This window comes from Musa acuminata, chromosome BXJ1-8, assembly GCF_036884655.1.
Source record: "Musa acuminata AAA Group cultivar baxijiao chromosome BXJ1-8, Cavendish_Baxijiao_AAA, whole genome shotgun sequence".
NCBI classification, from domain to species: Eukaryota; Viridiplantae; Streptophyta; class Magnoliopsida; order Zingiberales; family Musaceae; genus Musa; species Musa acuminata.
Window position 1 is genome coordinate 17915001 of NC_088334.1, and position 21040 is coordinate 17936040.

At 39.3% G+C, this 21040-nt stretch overlaps 1 protein-coding gene across 1 annotated transcript; it reads left to right on the forward strand.

Moving 5' to 3' along the window:
* Nucleotides 1-436: 436 nt before the first annotated feature.
* Nucleotides 437-1961, forward strand: LOC103974543 (protein ETHYLENE-INSENSITIVE 3-like 1a). The gene has a single exon (XM_009389395.2). It carries the CDS (start codon nucleotides 438-440, stop codon nucleotides 1959-1961), a length of 1524 nt encoding a protein of 507 aa, XP_009387670.2. The 5' UTR covers nucleotide 437.
* The last annotated feature ends 19079 nt before the right edge of the window (nucleotides 1962-21040 follow it).

Genomic DNA, 21040 nt, shown 5'->3' on the forward strand with positions numbered 1-21040 from the left:
TTTTCATTTCGCTTTAATCCCTAATAAAATATAAAACAAGTTGTTGGGCATGCAACTTTATCTCATATCTATGAGAAGAGAAGCCACGAACTTGTCATTTTCGCTTTCAAGAAATGAGATATTTTGAGACTGCACAGAAAAAATTTTATTCTCTACAATTCAAACGCACCGTATAAACAACAGAATTTTGACACTGCCAACTTTGTAAGGTTTGTTTCCATATCCCTAAATAAAACTGGAAAATTTATGCACGTCTTGTTGCTATTATGTTTGCAGATTCAAGTGTTCGGTAGCTCTTATTTAGGATGCAGGATAAGAAAGCTAAACAAAATGTTGGTTTTTCTGAAAGAGCCGACGATTGTTCTTCTACCATTCCAGAGTCTATTGTGGATCCTTCCAGCGAGTTGGAAGATCTATTGGGTCTGCCACCTGACAGCATGTTCGATACCCCCTTGCCAGATTTGGTAGAGACCGATGGGCATGAAGCTGAGAGGCTCAGGATTCGCATATGGAATGACATTATACGACTGAAGCACTTGAAGGAGCATCACAAGTGCAAGATGATCCAGCAAAGCAGTGCATCCTTGCTCGATTACTCGCAAGAACAGTCACGGAGGAAGAAGCTGGCCCGGAACCTGGAGAAGATACTGAATGAGATGCTGGAGTTGGTGGAAGAGGGCCTCGCTCAAGGCTTCATCTACGGCATTGTACCCTACAAAGGAAAGCCTGTCAGTGGAGTCTCTAATAACCTTCGTAAATGGTGGAAGGAAACCGTTCGATTCGATCGGAACGGCCCAGCTGCGATCAGCACGTATCAGAGAGACAGCTGCACCCACGTCATAAGCAAGGAGAACACCTCGGAGTTCTCCGTGCCCGATGCACTGCAGGAACTGCAGGACACCACGTTGGGTTCGCTTTTATCCGCCTTGATGCCATACTGTGACCCTCCTCAGCGGAGGTTCCCTCTGGAGAAGGGCATTCCACCACCGTGGTGGCCCAACATGTCGGAGGAGTGGTGGCGGGAGATGGGCGTGCCCAAGGATCCAAGTCCTCCACCCTACAAGAAGCCGCATGACCTGAAGAAAGCATGGAAAGTAAGCGTTTTGATCGCGGTCATCAAGCACTTGATGCCGGACATTGAGAAGATCCAACGGCTCATCGAGAAGTCCAAGGGCCTTCAGGATAAGATTACAGCGAGGGAAGTTGACATACTGAACGCCGTTCTTAGACATGAACTGAAGAAGTATTTCGGGCACCAACATAATTCTCCTCCGTCTCCTCCATCCATGGTGGGGCAAAGCTGCAGGGAGGCTGTGGGGGATGCCTCCACTTCCCGTATCGATGAGCAGCCTATCTCGGAGGCCATGCAGGAGGAATCCATGAATGTGACGCAATACTTAGCCATGGACGTGAACATGTTTACGAGACCGAACCTTACAAGCTATGAACTTGGACCTCAAGATCAATCTCGAGGAAGTATTCACCAAGATAAATTCGGACACATTCATCATTGTGTAGCTTCAGCTTCTCATGGCAATCAGCCACTGGCAAATCCATATGGTCCCTGTGTGCCTGTGGCGGCTGATAGCCCTGTCCTTCCGAGTGGAGGTATTGAGATGAGACATCAAGGAACTTCCAGTTCTGACATGCATCTCTTTCAGACAAGACTAAATCAGGACCAAGCTCCTCTCCCGGAAGTGATGAAGGTGGAAATAGATCCTCTTTTTTCAAGTTCAGTTCAAGAAGATGAAACGGGGACAAGCATCACCAGAGAACTTGCCAACTTAATGCAACCTCAGATCTTCCCCAGTGATGAGACAGCATCTTTTGAATCCATCTTTGGACATAATTTTGACATCGGTCCTGCTTCTTACTTCTCAACCACGGACCAATCTAGTCGAATACCATATTCATTTCATGAACTGGATGAATATGACTGGTCCAAAGATTTCGGGAACTGATGGTATTGTCATAGCTCATGAAAACAGCGTCTAAGTTACTTGTATTCCTAATGTTGACAACTGTTGAAATAATGGAATCTTATATACTTGATACTTCTCTTGCAAAAGTGCTCGTCTTTTAATGGATGTGGATGAAAAGTCGTAGTGCCTTGCATTCATCGATTAGCTTCTTTGAAGTCACTATTAATGTAGACCTCTAAGCCGCTCAAAACCAATCTTTGCATGAATGCTGGAAAACACTTTGATGTGGCTCAAGTTTTCTCTAATTTTTAACCCAAGTGTGTTGCCTCTCCATCATCAATGTAGTTAAGGATAACCCTAGTGCTAATTAATTGAATGAATCTTCATCCCATTGAACTGAGCATGCACATAAATCATAAATCCGCTTGCTATTGGTCGTTACTTATTTTTTGCTTTGACTTCTTCGCTACTTGATATCATAATGCATTCAACAAACACATCTCACATATGCAAAACCTTTCCATTAGTCCATCATTTCTTAACTTAGCAACACTATTGCGTGTGATTTGTGAACGTGCAATATCCAAGCGGTTAATTGCTACATACATTTTCTCCAAAGAGACCTAATGCAATCGATGGAATTTCCTTCTTGTTATGAATTCTTCCGTTTATTAAAATGAATAGCACTTTGATTTTCCTCTTTAGTTTTCATCTGAATCTCCTCATAGTTAATGTATGACTTGACATCTCCTACGAAGATTAACACTTTAATCTCAAAACCAGGTATCGTCATAAAAAATTATTGCTTCATATTAAAAAGGCAGTTTTCCAGCCTTCATATATCTTATGTCCCACTACAGCTGTGAAATTTGATTTCCTTCACTCTTCAGAATCGTCACAAATGATGTCTAAAGCTACCTCGATACGTGATCAATGAGTGTGGATTACTGATCTATGCATATGGATAATACAAAACTAAAGATCACAACATGGGCTATATACAACTCAAAACAATAATCTTGTTAAAATTAATTCGAATAGTTAAGATGGTTAAGATCAAGTTGGCACTAAGAGGGGGGTGAATTAGTGTTTTCGATAAAACCGATGTTGATTCAAAGATTCGTTCGATAAAACTTGTATCCGAAAAAGTATTTAAACTTGAAAATATTCGTAAGTGATTGAGGGCAGTGAGCAAGTGAGTGCTGAGAATCAAAAGCATGAAAGAAATGGCACAGAAAGAAAGTATATCGGATTTATAGTGGTTCGGTCGTCGTGACCTACATCCAATTCGGATTCCTCCTCCGTTGAGGCCACTGACGTCCATTAACAATCTTCCTTCAATAGGCGAAGACCAACCACCCTCTTACAATACTTCTCTTTTTCACAAGTTTAGGAAATAACCCGTACAAACATCACACCTCTCTTGAATGATCATAAAACTAGAAAGGGAGGAGGAGGAGGATACTTAGCAATTTTACAATCCGAAATCTTAAGATTTTTGTTCACACTTTTGTTACTCTTTAATGCAGGAAAAAGTTGGGTATTTATAGCACCCAATGGCTTCAGAAATGAAGCCAAAAAATGTCTCATCTTGGATTTCTAGGGTATTGGCGGTACCATCACCATTATTGAGTGGTACCACTCCCTAGAGACCAATACTAGGTGGGACCATCACCCAGTCTGGGTGGTACGATCACATGATAGAGCCTCGGAGACTGGGCTTTGGTGGTACCATTGCCGAACAAGGCAGTACCACTGTCTAGTCTGGGCTGTACCACCACCCAAACTACCTAAGAGACTGAGTCTCAAGTGGTACCATCGCCTAGTTTGGACAGTGCCATCGCCTGATGTGGCTCCAAGTAGCTGAATGGGCCATCCAACCGGCCAAATTCAACCTTGTTTTGGGCCTAGTTGGCCCCTAATTGAGTTAGTAGGATTTTTTTCAGAATTAACTCAAATTAAATTCATGATAGTTAAGACTAAAACAATTATGATATAAGTAATCTAAGTTGTTTGGCACATCAATTATTCAATCGAACTCTTTGTGAACTTCGACGACCTCTCGACAATCTTCTAGCAAGCTTTCGGCAAACTCTCGACAAACTTCCGGTGAGCTTTCGACGAACTCCCGGTGAACTTCCAGTGAGCTTTCACTGCATCGTCTGATCCTTCGATATATCCCCGATTCATCCAGCCCGATGCCCAATTATTGACTCCGGCCCAACATCGATTATTCTTTAATCATTTTTCCTTTCTCTCAATCGTAGTTAGTCTTGCATCACTTATCTCAACACATGGATTAGATCATTAATTCACCAATTGATTTCATCATCAAAATCCGAGATTCAAAAATCTCTCCATTTTTTATAATGATAACCAATTGATGATGGAGTTAACCTTAACTCTCCCTATCTATATGCCATATTGAGATAAGGCAAACTTGAATTCAAAAGAAATATCTTTGAATTTAAGTTAAACTATTTCGACCATAGTGATTAAATGTAATATATGATATCAAAATTATGCATCATTATAGCTTCAAATTATCAAAATGTAACATGCACAACATCAAAACATTACAACTCATCACTTTATGCATGATACTAAAAATAAATCAACATTACTTTGGCCATAACATACATGATACTAAAGCATTCATTATTTCATGCATTGCATCATATCAAAGTGTACAGAACATCATGTATGGTAACATTAAAGAGTACATGGAAGGAAGAATTCGTTGCATCATATCAAGTGTGCAAAACATCATGTATGGTAACATTAAAGAGCACATGGAAGGAAGAATCTATTGTTGATAACAGAGAGATTTCCTTAATTGCATAGCAGATGAGAGATTTCCTCAACTGCATAGCAGATGAGATTTTCTCAATTGCACGAGGAAATCTCGTTGCTCATTTGAGAAAAATCCTCTCTTTCACTATGTATAAATAGACATTATATGACACTAATTGAGATGTACTTTCTCTTTACCTTTATAATTTCACTCTCAATTCTATCACTTTATTATGGTATCAGAGTAGTAAGAAGAGAGGTACGAACCTCTGCCTCTGGCTATCAACCACCACCACTGTAGTCACATTCCCAAGCGAGGCTCCATGGCCAGTCCTCATCTTCCTCACCATGGCAATCCTCATTGATATGCCATAATAGTCTGCAGACTTGAAGAGATCGAAGGGGACGCTTGTGCCCTCAACAGTATGCACACTGGATCGCTGCTGCGTGCACGAACTCAAGCCACCGCAGTCACCCACCTCTCACCTCCCACCTTCCACCTCTGCCAGCACCCCGTCATTGAACCGTTACTGTAGACCTGATCTGTTTCCGCGCACTAGACCATTGAGCAACCCTCTTTGTGGACCTGGTCACCAGAACCCTCTCGCTGGGCACCATCGACCAGCTCCTGGCTCTCTCACTCTAGCAACGTCTTCCTCACTGCTTCCTGCATGGACCCTGCCAACACCTCTGCCACCGCTGTCCTCACCTTCGGCAACATCATCCTCACTGCTTTCGGTGGCATCCTGTGGTAGCATTTTGATCTTCCTACGGACACACTCTTGCCGGGTCACATCTTGGTCTTGGAGAGGACATTGTCTTGGTACAGGCCTACCATCCCTTTTTTGCTATTACCGAACAATCTTTGCAATTGTCTCCGGCTGCCTCTGATCGTTTGCCAACAACCTTCCTCAAGTGACACTGATCTGCACCACCACCACCTCTTCTTCCTTGATCATTGTCGTCGCTGCAATCTTTTACCTACTTCCATATGTCCTCATCATCTACCTCTGATGCTCCAGTTGTTGTTCCCGTAGGGAACCATAGTACTTTCCCACATACAAGCCTTATTTACATCAATGCAGCAACCCTCATCCCCTTTAAATTTTCCAAAGGTGGCAATTATGTATCCTAGCGTACTCAATTCTCTAATCTCCTATTTGGCTATGATCTTCTAGACTATGTTGATGGCTCCCTTCGTTGTCCACCAACAATGCTAAACATCCGAAGAGCACCTAGTCCAATACCAAATCCGGACCCCAAACTATGGTTACGCCAAGATCGTCTTATCCTCCAAGCAATTCAAGCCTCGGTTGTTGGATCCCTCACCCTGCTCATATCTTCATGTGACACTACTGCCAAAACCTGGTGCAGCTCTGATACCATCTGTCATGGACTTAGCTGGTTTTGCCTAAGTCATGCAACAGCCTTGCGTGTCTGTCCCAAAGGTCAGCCTCCCCGAAACCTCCCATGGTCCCTTATAGGACCTAAAAAAGAGAAAACGGGTTAGAAAAAGCACCTCACTCGGGATTCACAAGCAAACAATTCTGAAAACACTTCATAGATAATGCAAATTACAAATAGACTTTACAAGCTCTGAACGATTGGACAACAAAGGGTCAAAATGGTCCACTATAAACCGTATATCTCTTACAAGTGTCCACATAACACAACATTTATTTACAAGCCTAAAAAGGCCACCAAACCCAACTAAAATTGGGCTGTTAAGCCTTCGACCATTTCTCTACATGCTGTGCAAAGCATGAATAAATAGAAAGACACAGACATACATAAGTAGTACATTAAACATCCTGTTTAGAACTTTGTCCGTGACATTCTCCCCCACTTATTCCTTTGATGTCCTCATCGAAGCCTTTGCCGACACTACAACTCCTTGCCTTTGCTGAGTCATCAATCTTCTGCTCTAACTGCAATGTGCCTCTTGGCTCCCAACTACTCTCTGTTACTGTTTTTGAGTAGTCGAACCTTTAATTTGCTATGCTGCTTCAACTCGCCAATGACTCTGACTCTAGTGTGGGGTTGACTGAGTTGTGTTGATCCCTGTTGGTTCCTGTGGATCCTCTAGATGAAGGAAAAGATCATTCTTACTATACGCCATTCTCTCAAATGCCTCATGCTACTTGAATTGGGTGGATGCTTGTGAGAGCTTTAACGAGCATCGCCTCGTAAACTTCTGAAGTTTTGGTCCTTCCTCTACAAAATTTGTCCATCGACTCTTCTTTTACTTAGTTGTTACTTCCAAGTAGATTTGCATCATTTCTGCTTTTGATTGACATTCTATTGGGAAATGAAGTGGATAATCTACTTTCAGTAGCACTGATCACTATTGGTGAGGATTTGACAACTATTGTCTTCTAATATTTTCGAAGGGTCTTTGAACCTGTGCAGAGCTACTCTACTTGATAGATAAGAGAATTGGGGTACTCGGTTTCGCCCATTCTCTTAAGAGTTGAGAAGGCAATGGTTACTTGACTTCGTTTGCCTCCTCAAGGGTTGTACTTCATACATCGAGCTGGTTACTGACCTTCGCTTGCTCTTTGCTTATACTTCTGAAGCACTCGAAGTGTTTGCACTCCTTGCATTAAGTTAGCTACTGTGATTCACCTTCTCAATGCCATCGAACTTCTGGAATACAAAAAGTTTTTGTCCCAACTTGGAGTAAGTCTCTAATAGTTTTGGTCGCCTCTGGGATTATCCCGTCTTCTCCATTAACCCTACCTCCTACTCCACCAAGTAGCAAAGGTATAACACTGTGTATTGCCTACTTCATTCCTTGGTCGTGCACTCTTGCATTGTCATGCTCCCTCAAAAATATCCATAATATTTAAAAATTTTCATCAAAACAAATCAATCCAGGATCCAAACATACAATTGAGGTCACTAAGAAAACATTCAGATCAAAATTTCACCTCTATAGTCTACAAATTTATAACCCTGTGCAGTTCATAAACATACCACACATCACTCGATAATTCATACAATCTGAACTCAAACCATCAAAATAATAACCACAACATAAATTCACAAGTGGGAAAGTCTATGCAGTCACCAAACCAATGATTACCATAAGTTCATATCATTACATGAATTTAACTTAACATTCCAAAATCCTAAACATGAGGGATCCTTTAACTTACACAAAATCCACAGGTTTAGATTCATCGTCAACATTTCATTAGATACAGAGTGGCTTATACAACAAATACATATATGCTAATAAAGATCTGCCCAAAACCTTCTAACTTTCCACTACCTCAGCCCAAACTTAACATTTAAGCAAGTGATACGCTATCCTGAAAAATTTATCAACAAACGGGGTGAGCATATAGAGCTCAGCAAGTGACTAACATATCCATATCAAAATAGGGCAATTTCCAAAGAGATAAAGTTTCAAAATGCAAGGTAGAATATACGAATTCATAGACATAATATCATTAGGTGCAGAATCACAATTGTCATTTCAATCATACATAATTGGTTCATAACAGATGGGGCATAGAGTAATTGGAGCATAACAGCAACGAATGAAACGTTTTGGAGCATATCAATAACAAATGAAACATATCGGAGCTTATCAATGGCATATGAAATGTTCCGGAGCATATCAATGGCATATGGAACATTTCGAAGCATATCAACAATGAATGAAACTTTTCAGAGCATATCAATAACAAATACCATACAGAAGCTCAAACGTCGTCTTTGACGTTGCAATCATATCATTCTTATCCAAAGCATGTACCAAAACACATAACCAAAGCTCTGGATATCATATCAAACATACAGAAGGTGTAGTGGGACCTCAGATAGAACGTGATTCATCCATTTCTGAATGATCACCAGACAGAAGTCTCCCACGTCTGGGAGCTCCATCCACCCACGTCTAGGTGAAGCCAGAGGGGGTCGGTAGAGCATCGCAGGCTCTAAATACATACCCTTTACCATTTCTGGCAAAGGTCCAGACAATCCCACAAACACCAGAGTACAAGAGGGCAGTTTTAACAATAAGTAGCATATATCGGAAGCACACGCGGAACAACAAACATACATGTGCCTTTTTTGCGACAATACGATGCGAGGAACAAATCTCTCACAAATGTATTCAGATTTGGAATGAAATGAAAGCTAGGGTATATAGGGATTCCAAGCAATCATATTTAGCTCAATTCAAATAAGAAGGTTAGATGAATTCAATATCCAAAGGAATGGAACAGAATACGCGAAATCGACCAAAGCTCGAATTCTGACAGAATTCAAGTGGCACATAGAACAAATACTTCAGAATATCAATTATGCTCCAATACCCTTAAGAAAGCTGTTGTTGAAAGATATATCAATCTATTTTCTGATGAAATAAGTTTCATACGAATCAAGGTTTCCAACAAGGAGTTACCTTTGATTTGGTAACACAAGGTCAAAAACACAATCACTGTTTTGCAGAATACATAGGGTCAGATTCAACAGATAATAGGGTAGGCATTTGAATTCCAAAATTTTCAAACTATATGTCAAAAGAAAGGTTTACAAGTCTAGTTTCGGACGAAGTCAGTTTGGTATAAATCAAAATTTCCAACAGGGACTTATAAGTATTTTAGTATCGAAAGGTCAGAAATTTTGATCCCTGTTTTGCAGCATCTATTGGCTCATTAGAAACAGATGTTTGGGTAAGTAGTCGGTGTTCAAAATCTTCAAAATCTGTGTCAAAAGAAAGATATAAGAGTTTGTTTTCAAACAAACTAGGTCCTGCCCAAATCTTCTTTTCGTACCAAAAATTATAGCTGGAATAGTATATAAGGGTCAGTTTACCGAAAAATTTCAGAATCCATGGTTCTATGTCCAAAGAGAGACATTTCCGGTTCTAAATGGAAATCTTTCAGATCTTTTTGAATCAACATAAGAACAGAAGCTAATATTCTGTAGGATGGGGTTAGAACACTTACCTTAGAGAATTTTTGACCCCCAATTGAGAAGATTGAGTAAGAAATCTCAAAGCCCCAATTTTTTTTCTTCTTCTTCTCCCTTTCTTTTCTCTTCTTCTTTCTTTCTTTCTCTGTTCTTCCATGCAGCAGCTGCCTTCTCTGATTCCTTAAGAATGAAGGCAGAGAGGCTTAAGCGGTGGGATTTGTTATTTTGTGTGTTTTGCAGTTTAGTCCTTGTTTTTATTATATTCACGATTTGGTCCTCAGGGTTTACATATAGGTCCTCAGATTCTTGTTTGAACAAATCCCCCAAATCTTAAGAATAAGTTATCTCTGATTCATACTCTAGCTCTTTTGTCAAATTTAAAATAGATACTTACATTATCACTAGAAACTTATACGAAAATTCAGAAAATGAGGGATGTTACACTCTCCCCCCCTTTAAAGAAAAATTTAGTCCTCTAAATTTATCGTACCTCTATCGATGAAAAGACGGGGGTACACCTTTGTCATTTCCTCCTCTATCTCCCAAGTTGTTTCCTCTCCAGAATGATGTCTCCAAATTACTTGAACCAGTGGGATGACCCGATTCCTTAGGACTTTTTCTTTTTTGTCAACAATCTGAATAGACTCTTCCACATAAGATAAATCTTTATCGATCTCCACCAGCTCATACTTAATGATGTGAGAAGGGTCATATATATATTTCCTAATCATCGAGACATGAAATATATCATGGACATGACACAATGCTGGTGGCAAGGCAATCCTGTAAGCGACAGAACCAACCCTCTCAAGAACCTCAAAAGGTCCAATAAATCTTGGGCTTAACTTTCCTTTCTTCCCAAACCTTATAATGCCTTTGGAAGGGGAGACTTTTAAGAATACAAAATCTCCGATTTCAAACTCAATATCTCGTCTTCTATTGTCGGCATAACTCTTTTGACGACTCTGAGCAGTTTTTAACCTTTTCCTTATAACTTGAATTTTCTCGGTAGTTTCTTGTACTTTGTCCGGTGCTAACAGCTTTCTGTCACCAACTTCCTCCCAATATATAGGTGTTATGCACTTTCGCCCATATAAAGCTTCGTAAGGAGCCATTTGAATACTTGAATGATAACTATTATTACAAGTGAACTCAATAAGTGAAATATCTTTATCCCATTCACCCTTCCAATCCATAACATAGGCTCTAAGCAGATCCTCAAGTGTTTGAATTGTTCTTTCTGATTGACCATTAGTCTGAGGATGATATGCAGTAATAAACTTAACTTTAGTGCCCATCGACTCCTGCAATCTTCTCCAGAATCTAGAGAGAAATCTGGAGTCTCTATCAGAGATGATCTCCTTTGGAATACCATGAAGTCTTACTATTTCATTGACATATAAATCTGCAACTTTGTCAAGCGAATAAGTCATATTAATTGGTAGGAAATGCGCAGATTTTGTTAACTTATCAATGATAACCCAAATAGCATCATGCTTCCTAGAGGTTCTGGGTAGTTCCGAAACAAAATCCATGGTAATACATTCCCATTTTCATTCAGGAATATCTAAAGGTTGCAACAACCCTCCAGGTCTTTGGTGTTCTACTTTGATTTGCTGACAAGTCAAGCATTTTGAAACATACATTGCAATTTCCTTCTTCATGCCTTCCCACCAATAATGACTTTGGATATTCCTATACATCTTAGTGCTCCCTGGATGCATGGCGTACTTTGAAGTATGACTCTCCTTTAGGATTTGACTCTTGATATCTGGCTCATTTGGCACACATACCCTCTCCCCAAATCTCAATAGGCCATCCTTTGAAACTTGAAATTTTGGCTTCAATCCCCTTTTTACTTCATTTCTCAAGTAGATTAAACGTGGATTTCGTAATTGTCCTTCCTTAATTTGTTGAATAAGATCAGATTGCACTTGAATGGAGGCCATCAATATCATCGAGTCTTGCTCTTTCCTCAAAGCTTTCAAATCAAAATTTTCTTCTAACAACTTCCATTGCTTCATGACCAGACTAGCCATAAAACTTGTAGATTTCCTACTAAGTGCATCAGCTACAACATTGGCTTTGCCTGGGTGATAACGGATGGCACAATCATAATCCTTCAGAAGTTCTATCCATCTTCGCTGTCTCATGTTTAACTCTTTCCGAGTGAAAATATATTTTAAACTCTTGTGATCAGTAAAGATTTCAAACCGTCGACCATACAAATAATGTCTCCAAATCTTTAGAGCAAAAAATAATTGCTGCCAATTCCAAGTCATGAGTTGGATAATTCAATTCATAACCTTTAAGTTGCCTAGAAGCATAAGCAATTACTCTCCCTTCCTGCATCAAAACACATCCTAAGCCCTTTCTTGAAGCATCAGTATAAACTACAAACTCATCACTACCACTTGGAATAGTGAGAATAGGGGCACTCGTCAATCTTCTTTTTAACTCTTGAAAACTTTGCTCACAATCATCACCCCATACAAATTTCATATTCTTCTTAGTGAGTTTGGTGAGAGGTTGAGCGATTCGAGAAAATCCCTCCACAAATCTCCTGTAATAACCTGCCATGCCCAAGAAGCTTCTAACTTCTGTTATATTTGTTGGTACTTCCCATTCAACTACAGCTTCTATTTTCCTTGGATTAATAGATATACCCTTCCCTGAAATCACATGGCCTAAGAAAGCAACTTCATTCAACCAAAATTCACATTTGCTGAACTTTGTATACAACTTCTTTTCTCTTAGTATGGACAATACATTTCTCAAGTGTTCCTCATGCTCCTGATTACTCCTTGAATACACCAATATGTCATCAATAAATACAATTACACAGATATCCAAGAGCGGTTGAAATATCCTATTCATTAGTTCCATAAAATCTGCAGGGGCGTTTGTCAAACCAAAAGGCATCACCAAGAATTCATAATGACCATATCGAGTTCTGAAAGCTGTTTTTGAAATATCCTCCTCCTTGATCTTCAACTGATAGTAACCTGACCTTAGGTCAATCTTAGAGAATACTTGTGCACCCTGCAGTTGATCAAACAAATCATCAATTCTAGGTATGGGATACTTGTTTTTGATGGTCACCTGATTCAACTGTCTATAATCAATACAAAGCCTCAATGTTCCATCCTTCTTCTTCACTAATAGTACCGGAGCACCCCATGGAGATACACTGGGTCGTATGAAACCCTTATATAATAATTCTTGTAGTTGCTTCTTTAATTCCTCTAGCTCGAGTGGTGCCATTCTATAGAGAGGCTTAGATATTGGGGTTGTACTGGGGACCAGATCAATAGCAAATTCACCCTCTCTATCTAGAGATAAACCAGGCAAGTCATCTGGGAATACATCAGGAAATTCTTTGACCACTGAAATTTCATCTAGGTGGGTTTCCTGATTTGAATGCTCCTTTACACACACCATATAATAAAAACAACCTTTCTGCATAAGACGATAAGCTTGAAGTGCTGATATCAAGCAAGGAGGCAAATCATGCCTAATGCCCTCAAAGAAAAATATAGGCTGATCTGGTATGCAGAAAGTAATTATTTTTTTGTAACAATCAATACTAGCGTGATGAGACGATAACCAATCCATGCCAAGTATAATATCAAAACCCTGGATCTCTAGGAGAATCAAATCAGCAAGGAGTTCGTGTTCTCCAATAGAAATCAAACAAGATGGGTAAACCAAATTTGTTGCCAATGAATCTCCAACAGCAGTCGTTACATATAACATATAATCCAGGGGTCTAGGTAGAATATCCAAGTGACAAGTAAAGTATTGTGAAACAAAAGATAAGTTGGAGCCAGGATCAAACAAAACTTTTGCATTTCTCTTAGAAACATGAAGAATACCTTCAACCACGGATTTAGAAGCTTTAGAATCTTGTTCAGTGATAGCGTACACTCTAGCATGGGCTGAGGGTCTAGGAGACAGTGGCTCTTTCTTCTTCCTCACAGGGCAATCTTTTATTTGATGATCCAACTTTCCACAAACAAAACATGCTCCAGTCACCCAAAAACACTGACTTGTTTCATGATTTAATCCACATCTTGCACATGACTGAGTCCTCCGCAGTGGTTTCCCTTTTTCAAATCTAGGTGTCTTAAACCTCTTGTTACTAGCTTCATATTCATTTTCTCTCGTGCTTTTGCTAATAAATTTGTCCCTTTTGTTCTTGCCAATGATTTCTTGAATTTCCTCCATGTCTCTTTCAATTTTCAAAGCTCTTTCTACCATTTCCGTATATGTTTGTAGCTTTAAGGCTGATATTCGACTTCTTATTGCTGGCCGTAATCCCCTTTCAAACCTCTTTGCTTTTCTAGATTCATCATCAGTCATATGTGTGGCAAACCTAGAGAGCTCAGTGAATTTAGATTCATACTTTGCAACCGTCATATTTCCCTAGATAAGATTCAAGAACTCCAATTCTTTTTGATCTCTTATATAATCTGGAAAATATTTATCGTTAAACCTCTCTTTGAATGCCTTCCATGTCATTGGCTCATGTTTGACTTCAAAAATCCTCTTAATCATTCTCCACCAGTGTTCAGCCTCTCCTTCTAGCATAAAGGTAGCAAGAGAAACTTTCTGATCATCAGGGTAATTTAAGACATCAAATATTTTCTCTATCTATAGCATCCACCGTTCTGCTGCCATTGGATCAGACTCACCACTAAAGCTGGGAGGACTAAGCTTCTTGAACTGTTCAATTCCTAACTCCAATTGGTTTGATGTCCCTGTTTCATCATTTCTTCCAGGTTGGACATGTTGTTGTTGTTGTTGCATCACTTGTGTCATAGTCTCCAAAGTCCGCATGATACCACTCAATTGATCAGCAGTAGATGCAACAGGAGAACCAGATGATCTCGTCATCCTTGCTTCCTAAAACATCAAAAGAACATTTTCTTTGATCAATCTCTAAATGATAGTCGATAAACCTCAAAAAAAATATTCTTAGTGATTCTCAAATCATGCTCTGATACCATCTCTATCACGCTCCCTCAAAAATATCCATAATATTTAAAAATTTTCATCAAAACAAATCAATCCAGGATCCAAACACACAATTGAAGTCACTAAGAAAACATTCAGATCAAAATTTCACCTCTATAGTCTACAAATTTATAACCCTGTGCAGTTCATAAATATACCACACATCACTCGATAATTCATACAATCTGAACTCAAACCATCAAAATAATAACCACAACATAAATTCACAAGTGGGAAAGTCTATGCAGTCACCAAACCAACGATTACCATAAGTTCATATCATTACATGAATTTAACTTAACATTCCAAAATCCTAAACATGAGGGATCCTTTAACTTACACAAAATCCACAGGTTTAGATTCATCGTCAACATTTCATTAGATACAGAGTGGCTTATACAACAAATACATATATGCTAATAAAGATCTACCCAAAACCTTCTAACTTTCCATTGCCTCAGCCCAAACTTAACATTTAAGCAAGCGATACGCTATCCTGAAAAATTTATCAACAAACGGGGTGAGCATATAAAGCTCAGCAAGTGACTAACATATCCATATCAAAATAGGGCAATTTCCAAAGAGATAAAGTTTCAAAATGCAAGGCAGAATATACGAATTCATAGACATAATATCATTAGGTGCAAAATCACAATTGTCATTTCAATCATACATAATTGGTTCATAACAGATGGGGCATAGAGTAATTGGAGCATAACAGCAACGAATGAAACGTTTTGGAGCATATCAATAACAAATGAAACATATCGGAGCTTATCAATGGCATATGAAATGTTCCGGAGCATATCAATGGCATATGGAACATTTCGAAGCATATCAACAATGAATGAAACTTTTCAGAGCATATCAATAACAAATACCGTACAGAAGCTCAAACGTCGTCTTTGACGTTGCAATCATATCATTCTTATCCAAAGCATGTACCAAAACACATAACCAAAGCTCTGGATATCATATCAAACATACAGAAGGTGTAGTGGGACCTCAGACAGAACGTGATTCATCCATTTCTGAATGACCACCAGACAGAAGTCTCCCACGTTTGGGAGCTCCATCCACCCACGTCTAGGTGAAGCCAGAGGGGGCCGGCAGAGCATCGCAGGCTCTAAATACATACCCTTTACCATTTCTGGCAAAGGTCCAGACAATCCCACAAACACCAGAGTACAAGAGGGCAGTTTTAACAATAAGTAGCATATATCGGAAGCACATGTGGAACAACAAACGTACATGTGCCTTTTTTGCGACAATACGATGCGAGGAACAAATCTCTCACAAATGTATTCAGATTTGGAATGAAATGAAAGCTAGGGTATATAGGGATTCCAAGCAATCATATTTAGCTCAATTCAAATAAGAAGGTTAGATGAATTCAATATCCAAAGGAATGGAACAGAATACGCGAAATCGACCAAAGCTCGAATTCTGACAGAATTCAAGTGGCACATAGAATAAATACTTCAGAATATCAATTATGTTCCAATACCCTTAAAAAAGCTGTTGTTGAAAGATATATCAATCTATTTTCTGATGAAATAAGTTTCATACGAATCAAGGTTTCCAACAAGGAGTTACCTCTGATTTGGTAACACAAGGTCAAAAACACAATCACTATTTTGCAGAATACATAGGGTCGGATTCAACAGATAATAGGGTAGGCATTTGAATTCCAAAATTTTCAACTATATGTCAAAAGAAAGGTTTACAAGTCTAGTTTCGGACGAAGTCAGTTTGGTATAAATCAGAATTTCCAACAGGGACTTATAGGTATTTTAGTATCGAAAGGTCAGAAATTTTGATCCCTGTTTTGCAGCATCTATTGGCTCATTAGAAACAGATGTTTGGGTAAGTAGTCGGTGTTCAAAATCTTTAAAATCTATGTCAAAAGAAAGATATAAGAGTCTGTTTTCAAACAAACTAGGTCCTACCCAAATCTGCTTTTTGTACCAAAAATTATAGCTGGAATAGTATATAGGGGTCAGTTTACCGAAAAATTTCAGAATCCATGATTCTATGTCCAAAGAGAGACATTTCCGATTCTAAATGGAAATCTTTCAGATCTTTTTGAATCAACATAAGAACAGAAGCTAATATTCTATAAGATGGGGTTAGAACACTTGCCTTAGAGAATTTTTGACCCCCAATTGAGAAGATTGAGTAAGAAACCTCAAAGCCCCAATTTTTCTTCTTCTTCTTCTCCCTTTCTTTTCTCTTCTTCTTTCTTTCTTTCTCTGTTCTTCCACACAGCAGCTGCCTTCTCTGGTTCCTTAAGAACGAAGGCAGAGAGGCTTAAGCGGTGGGATTTGTTATTTTGTGTGTTTTGTAGTTTAGTCCTTGTTTTTATTATATTCACGATTTGGTCCTCAGGGTTTACATATAGGTCCTCAAATTCTTGTTTGAACAAATCCCCCAAATCTTAAGAATAAGTTATCTCTGATTCATACTCTAGCTCTTTTGTCAAATTTAAAATAGATACTTACATTATCACTAGAAACTTATACGAAAATTCAGAAAATGAGGGATGTTATATGCATGACCTGATGTCCTTCACTTTCGACTATCTTGATGAGAAGCTCATTGAAACCGGTCTTACAAAGTTTCTTGGCCTTTACCCTTCAACCTTATCTCGGTACTTGGAGTTTGCCTCTGCGTGCTCCACCTTCTCGGCCTCTTTCATGACCAAGCGCTCTCCCTCCATGAGAGCAAGGGATCATTGACTTTCACGAAAGTCCCGCCTCTGTAGTACCATGGTGCTGCCATGCCCATGGCCCTACTATCCGTCACCTTGCATCTGCATCACTTTTCTTCATGATCAGTAGATATGTCTCTGTGGCACTCCTCCAAGTCCACCTCCATTCTAACTGATACTTGATTTTGGGTAGCTAAGTCCCTCTGGACTCGTCGTCACTTCCTCGCCCCTTTCGACCCCCTGCTTCAATACCTCTATGTTCTTCAAGTAGTTCACCTTGGTCAATGGAAAGACAGATTATAACTCCCATGCATGGCTTCTGCCATCATGTTATATGGTTTGTACTAATTCTATTCTCTTTAGCTTCCCTAGTAGCAACGTTCGCTTACTCGACCTTGTCCTCTGACTTGCCGAGCTCCCTTAAGCGAATATGGGCTCTAGAGCAGTCCAACTCTCTAAATGCTTTGATCATACCTCTACATGATCAAGTCCCTCCTATGGGACTCACTGGTACTTGCATTCGAACTTTTTCCTCGGTGGTACACAACCCTCATATGCTGATGACCAAGGCTTTCATCCAATGTAAAATTTGATGCACGCATGGAAGACCCGCCTCTATGGTACCATTGCCTTCACTCCTTGAATCCATAGCCCTTATTGTCATCGTGTTGTTCACCGAAGTGGAGCTCTAAGTAGCTCCCGATCATACCTCTATATGATATAGTCCCTCACGGGGCTATGTTGTGTATATCTCATTGCCACGAACTGTTCCACCATGATCCGCTACACTATGTCGCCTCCTGGTGACATCTCCATTGTATTCTGATCCTTGTGGGATGAACTCAAATTGTGATCTCTCCATGTGTGGCCTCGGCCAATACATCGTAGGGTCTCCTCCACCTTTGATTTTGTTCGCTCTATTGGCAATCGACCTTCATCCACCCGCTTTTGAGTCACACCTAGATGAAGTACCACTCTAGGACAGTCCGTCGCCTAGTAGCTCCCAAAGTCCACCGATTTCGCTGAAAATAGTGCACCGTTGTCTGGATCCTGGGCCTTTGCCTCTACCAGCACAATCTCCGCTGTGCACTGCTTCCTTCATGGCAACTTGAATGGCAACATTGTGGCATATTCTTCAAGAGTACTTGCCTCCGCATCCTCTTGTCATGTGTGAAAAATATGATGCCATACTCCGTAACTCTACATGGACTCTTGTGTCATTTCATCTTACACAAAACATCATCGGATGTAAATAGGTCTTTCGAATTAAGCAGAAACCAGATGGGTCCATTGCTAGATATAAAACCCGTTTAGTTGTCAAAGGGTTTCATTAACGACCTGGAGTTGACTTCACAGAGACTTTCAACCTCGTAGTTAAACCTACAACAATTCGACTTATTCTAAGTTTGGCCATCTCCAAGGGTTGGCACTTATGCCAACTAGATATTAATAATGCCTTTTTACAAGGGACTCTAACTGAAGATGTGTTTATATAGTAACCTCCTAGCTTTGTTCATCATTAGTATTCGAGACATGTCTGCAAACTACAAAAAGCCATTTATAGACTCCATCAGGCTCCAAGAGATTGGTATACTGAACTTGGATCGTTTTTTATTTCAACTGACTTCATCAACTCCAAGTCTGATACCTCTTTATTCTTACGATAATAAAATGAGAATACAATATATCTTCTATTGTATGTAGATGATATTATTGTCACAGGCAATGATGCCTTGGAGATTCAGACATTTTTAAAGCAATTGGCTGATCGATTCTCTCTCAAAGATTTAGGACCCATAAGCTACTTTTTGGGAATGGAAGCAACATTTATATCCTCAGGTCTCCTCCTATCACAAAGAAAGTATATTCAAGACTTATTATCAAAGACAAATATGCAGGATGCAAAAGAGGTTGCAACTCCTCTCTCTACTAGTGCATCACTCAAAATATGTGATGACAGCACTCCTACAAACTCAACTCAATACCGCCAAGTACTTGGCTCCTTATAGTACTTAGCTCTCACCCGTCCAGATATCTCATTTATAGTCAATAAACTATCTCAATACATGCACCAGCCTTCTACTATGCATTGGTCTATGGTTAAACGAATTTTACGGTATCTTAAAGGGACCCTTAATCATGGTCTCTTTCTCTGCAAACACACTCCACTTCATCTCCATGCCTCTGCTGATGCTAATTGGGCAGGAAACTTTGATGATTGCACCTCCACCTTAGGGTATGTCATTTTTCTTGGGTCTAATCCAATCAGTTGGAGTTTTAAGAAGTAAAAGACAATCGCCCGGTCTACAACTGAATCTGAATATCGTGCCATCGCTATCGCTGCTACTGAACTCAATTGAGTTACAAATCTCAATAAACTCAAAGTTGGCTCTACCCTTACTCATACAATATATTATGACAATGTTAAAGCTACGTACCTTTGCGTTAATCTAGTGTTCCACTCACGCATGAAACATATTGCCATCGACTTTCACTTTGTCCGAGATCAAGTTGTCAGACGTCAACTTCGTGTCTCTCATGTTCATACGGCTAATCAACTAGCAGACTTACTCACGAAGCCTCTAGCCTGCAAACTATATTTGTTGCATCGGTCCAAGATCGGTACCCTTGACAAGAGCTCGATCTTCGGGGGGCATAATAACAGAGAGATTTTCTCAACTGCATAGCAGATGAGATTTCCTCAACTACATGAGGAAATCTCGTTGCTCAGTTGAGAAAAATCCTCTCTTTCACTATGTATAAATAGACACTATATGACACTAATTGAGATGTGCTTTCTCTTTACCTTTATAATTTCACTCTTCATTCTATCACTCTATCAATTGCATCATATCAAAGTATGTAAAACATCATGCATGGTTACATTAAAGAGTATATGGTAGAATTCATTGACTTCTCCCCTTTTGTCATCAATATAAAGAAGACATATACAAGCTATTCAGGTGATGGTAAATCGAAATGCCTAAATAGAGTATTAAGCTGTCAATGAATTTACTGCTTCTCGGTTAAGATTTGATCTTGATGTAGTTCAATTCGATCTAGTCGAGTCACTATAGCATCGGTAGATGAGGAGGGTGTTGGCTTTGTCAGAGGTGCTGCCTCAAAGGGACTAGTAGGAGGAGATTAACTTTCCCTATATATAGGTGTTTTTGGTTCAGGTGGGGGAGGATCAATCCTCCTAGGTAATCTAGTCCAAACCTCATTTCATACTATAGATCTTAATTTTCTTAATAGGATTCTATTTATGATATTAAATCTATCTAGTTTCAAGGTTTCTTCGTCTGGTAGAATGACTATCTCATGTGCATGCATTAGTCTAGTAATCAAGCCACTATATGGAAGTATATCTTTTTTTGATAGTTCAATCATATTTTATCATTTCGGATATCCAAAACAGTTGTCATGTCCTACAATGATCCAATACATTGTTTTTAATTCCATTTGACTAACTTCATCGTGATGGTATTGTTTTGGAAGTAGAATACTTATTATGATGTGATAAAGCAATTTTGTGTTGAAAGGTAGCAAATATTCATAACTTTTTAGAATAATAGACAAATTTGGGTTACCGAAAATGATACTTATAGCCTCAGAATATGTGATCCCAACTAATTATGTGTCTCATTGTCCTCTTAAATAATAACATATTCTT

Excerpts from the sequence above, each read along its gene's own strand:
- LOC103974543 (XM_009389395.2), top strand. The coding sequence starts at position 438 with ATGTTCGATACCCCCTTGCCAGATTTGGTAGAGACCGATGGGCATGAA.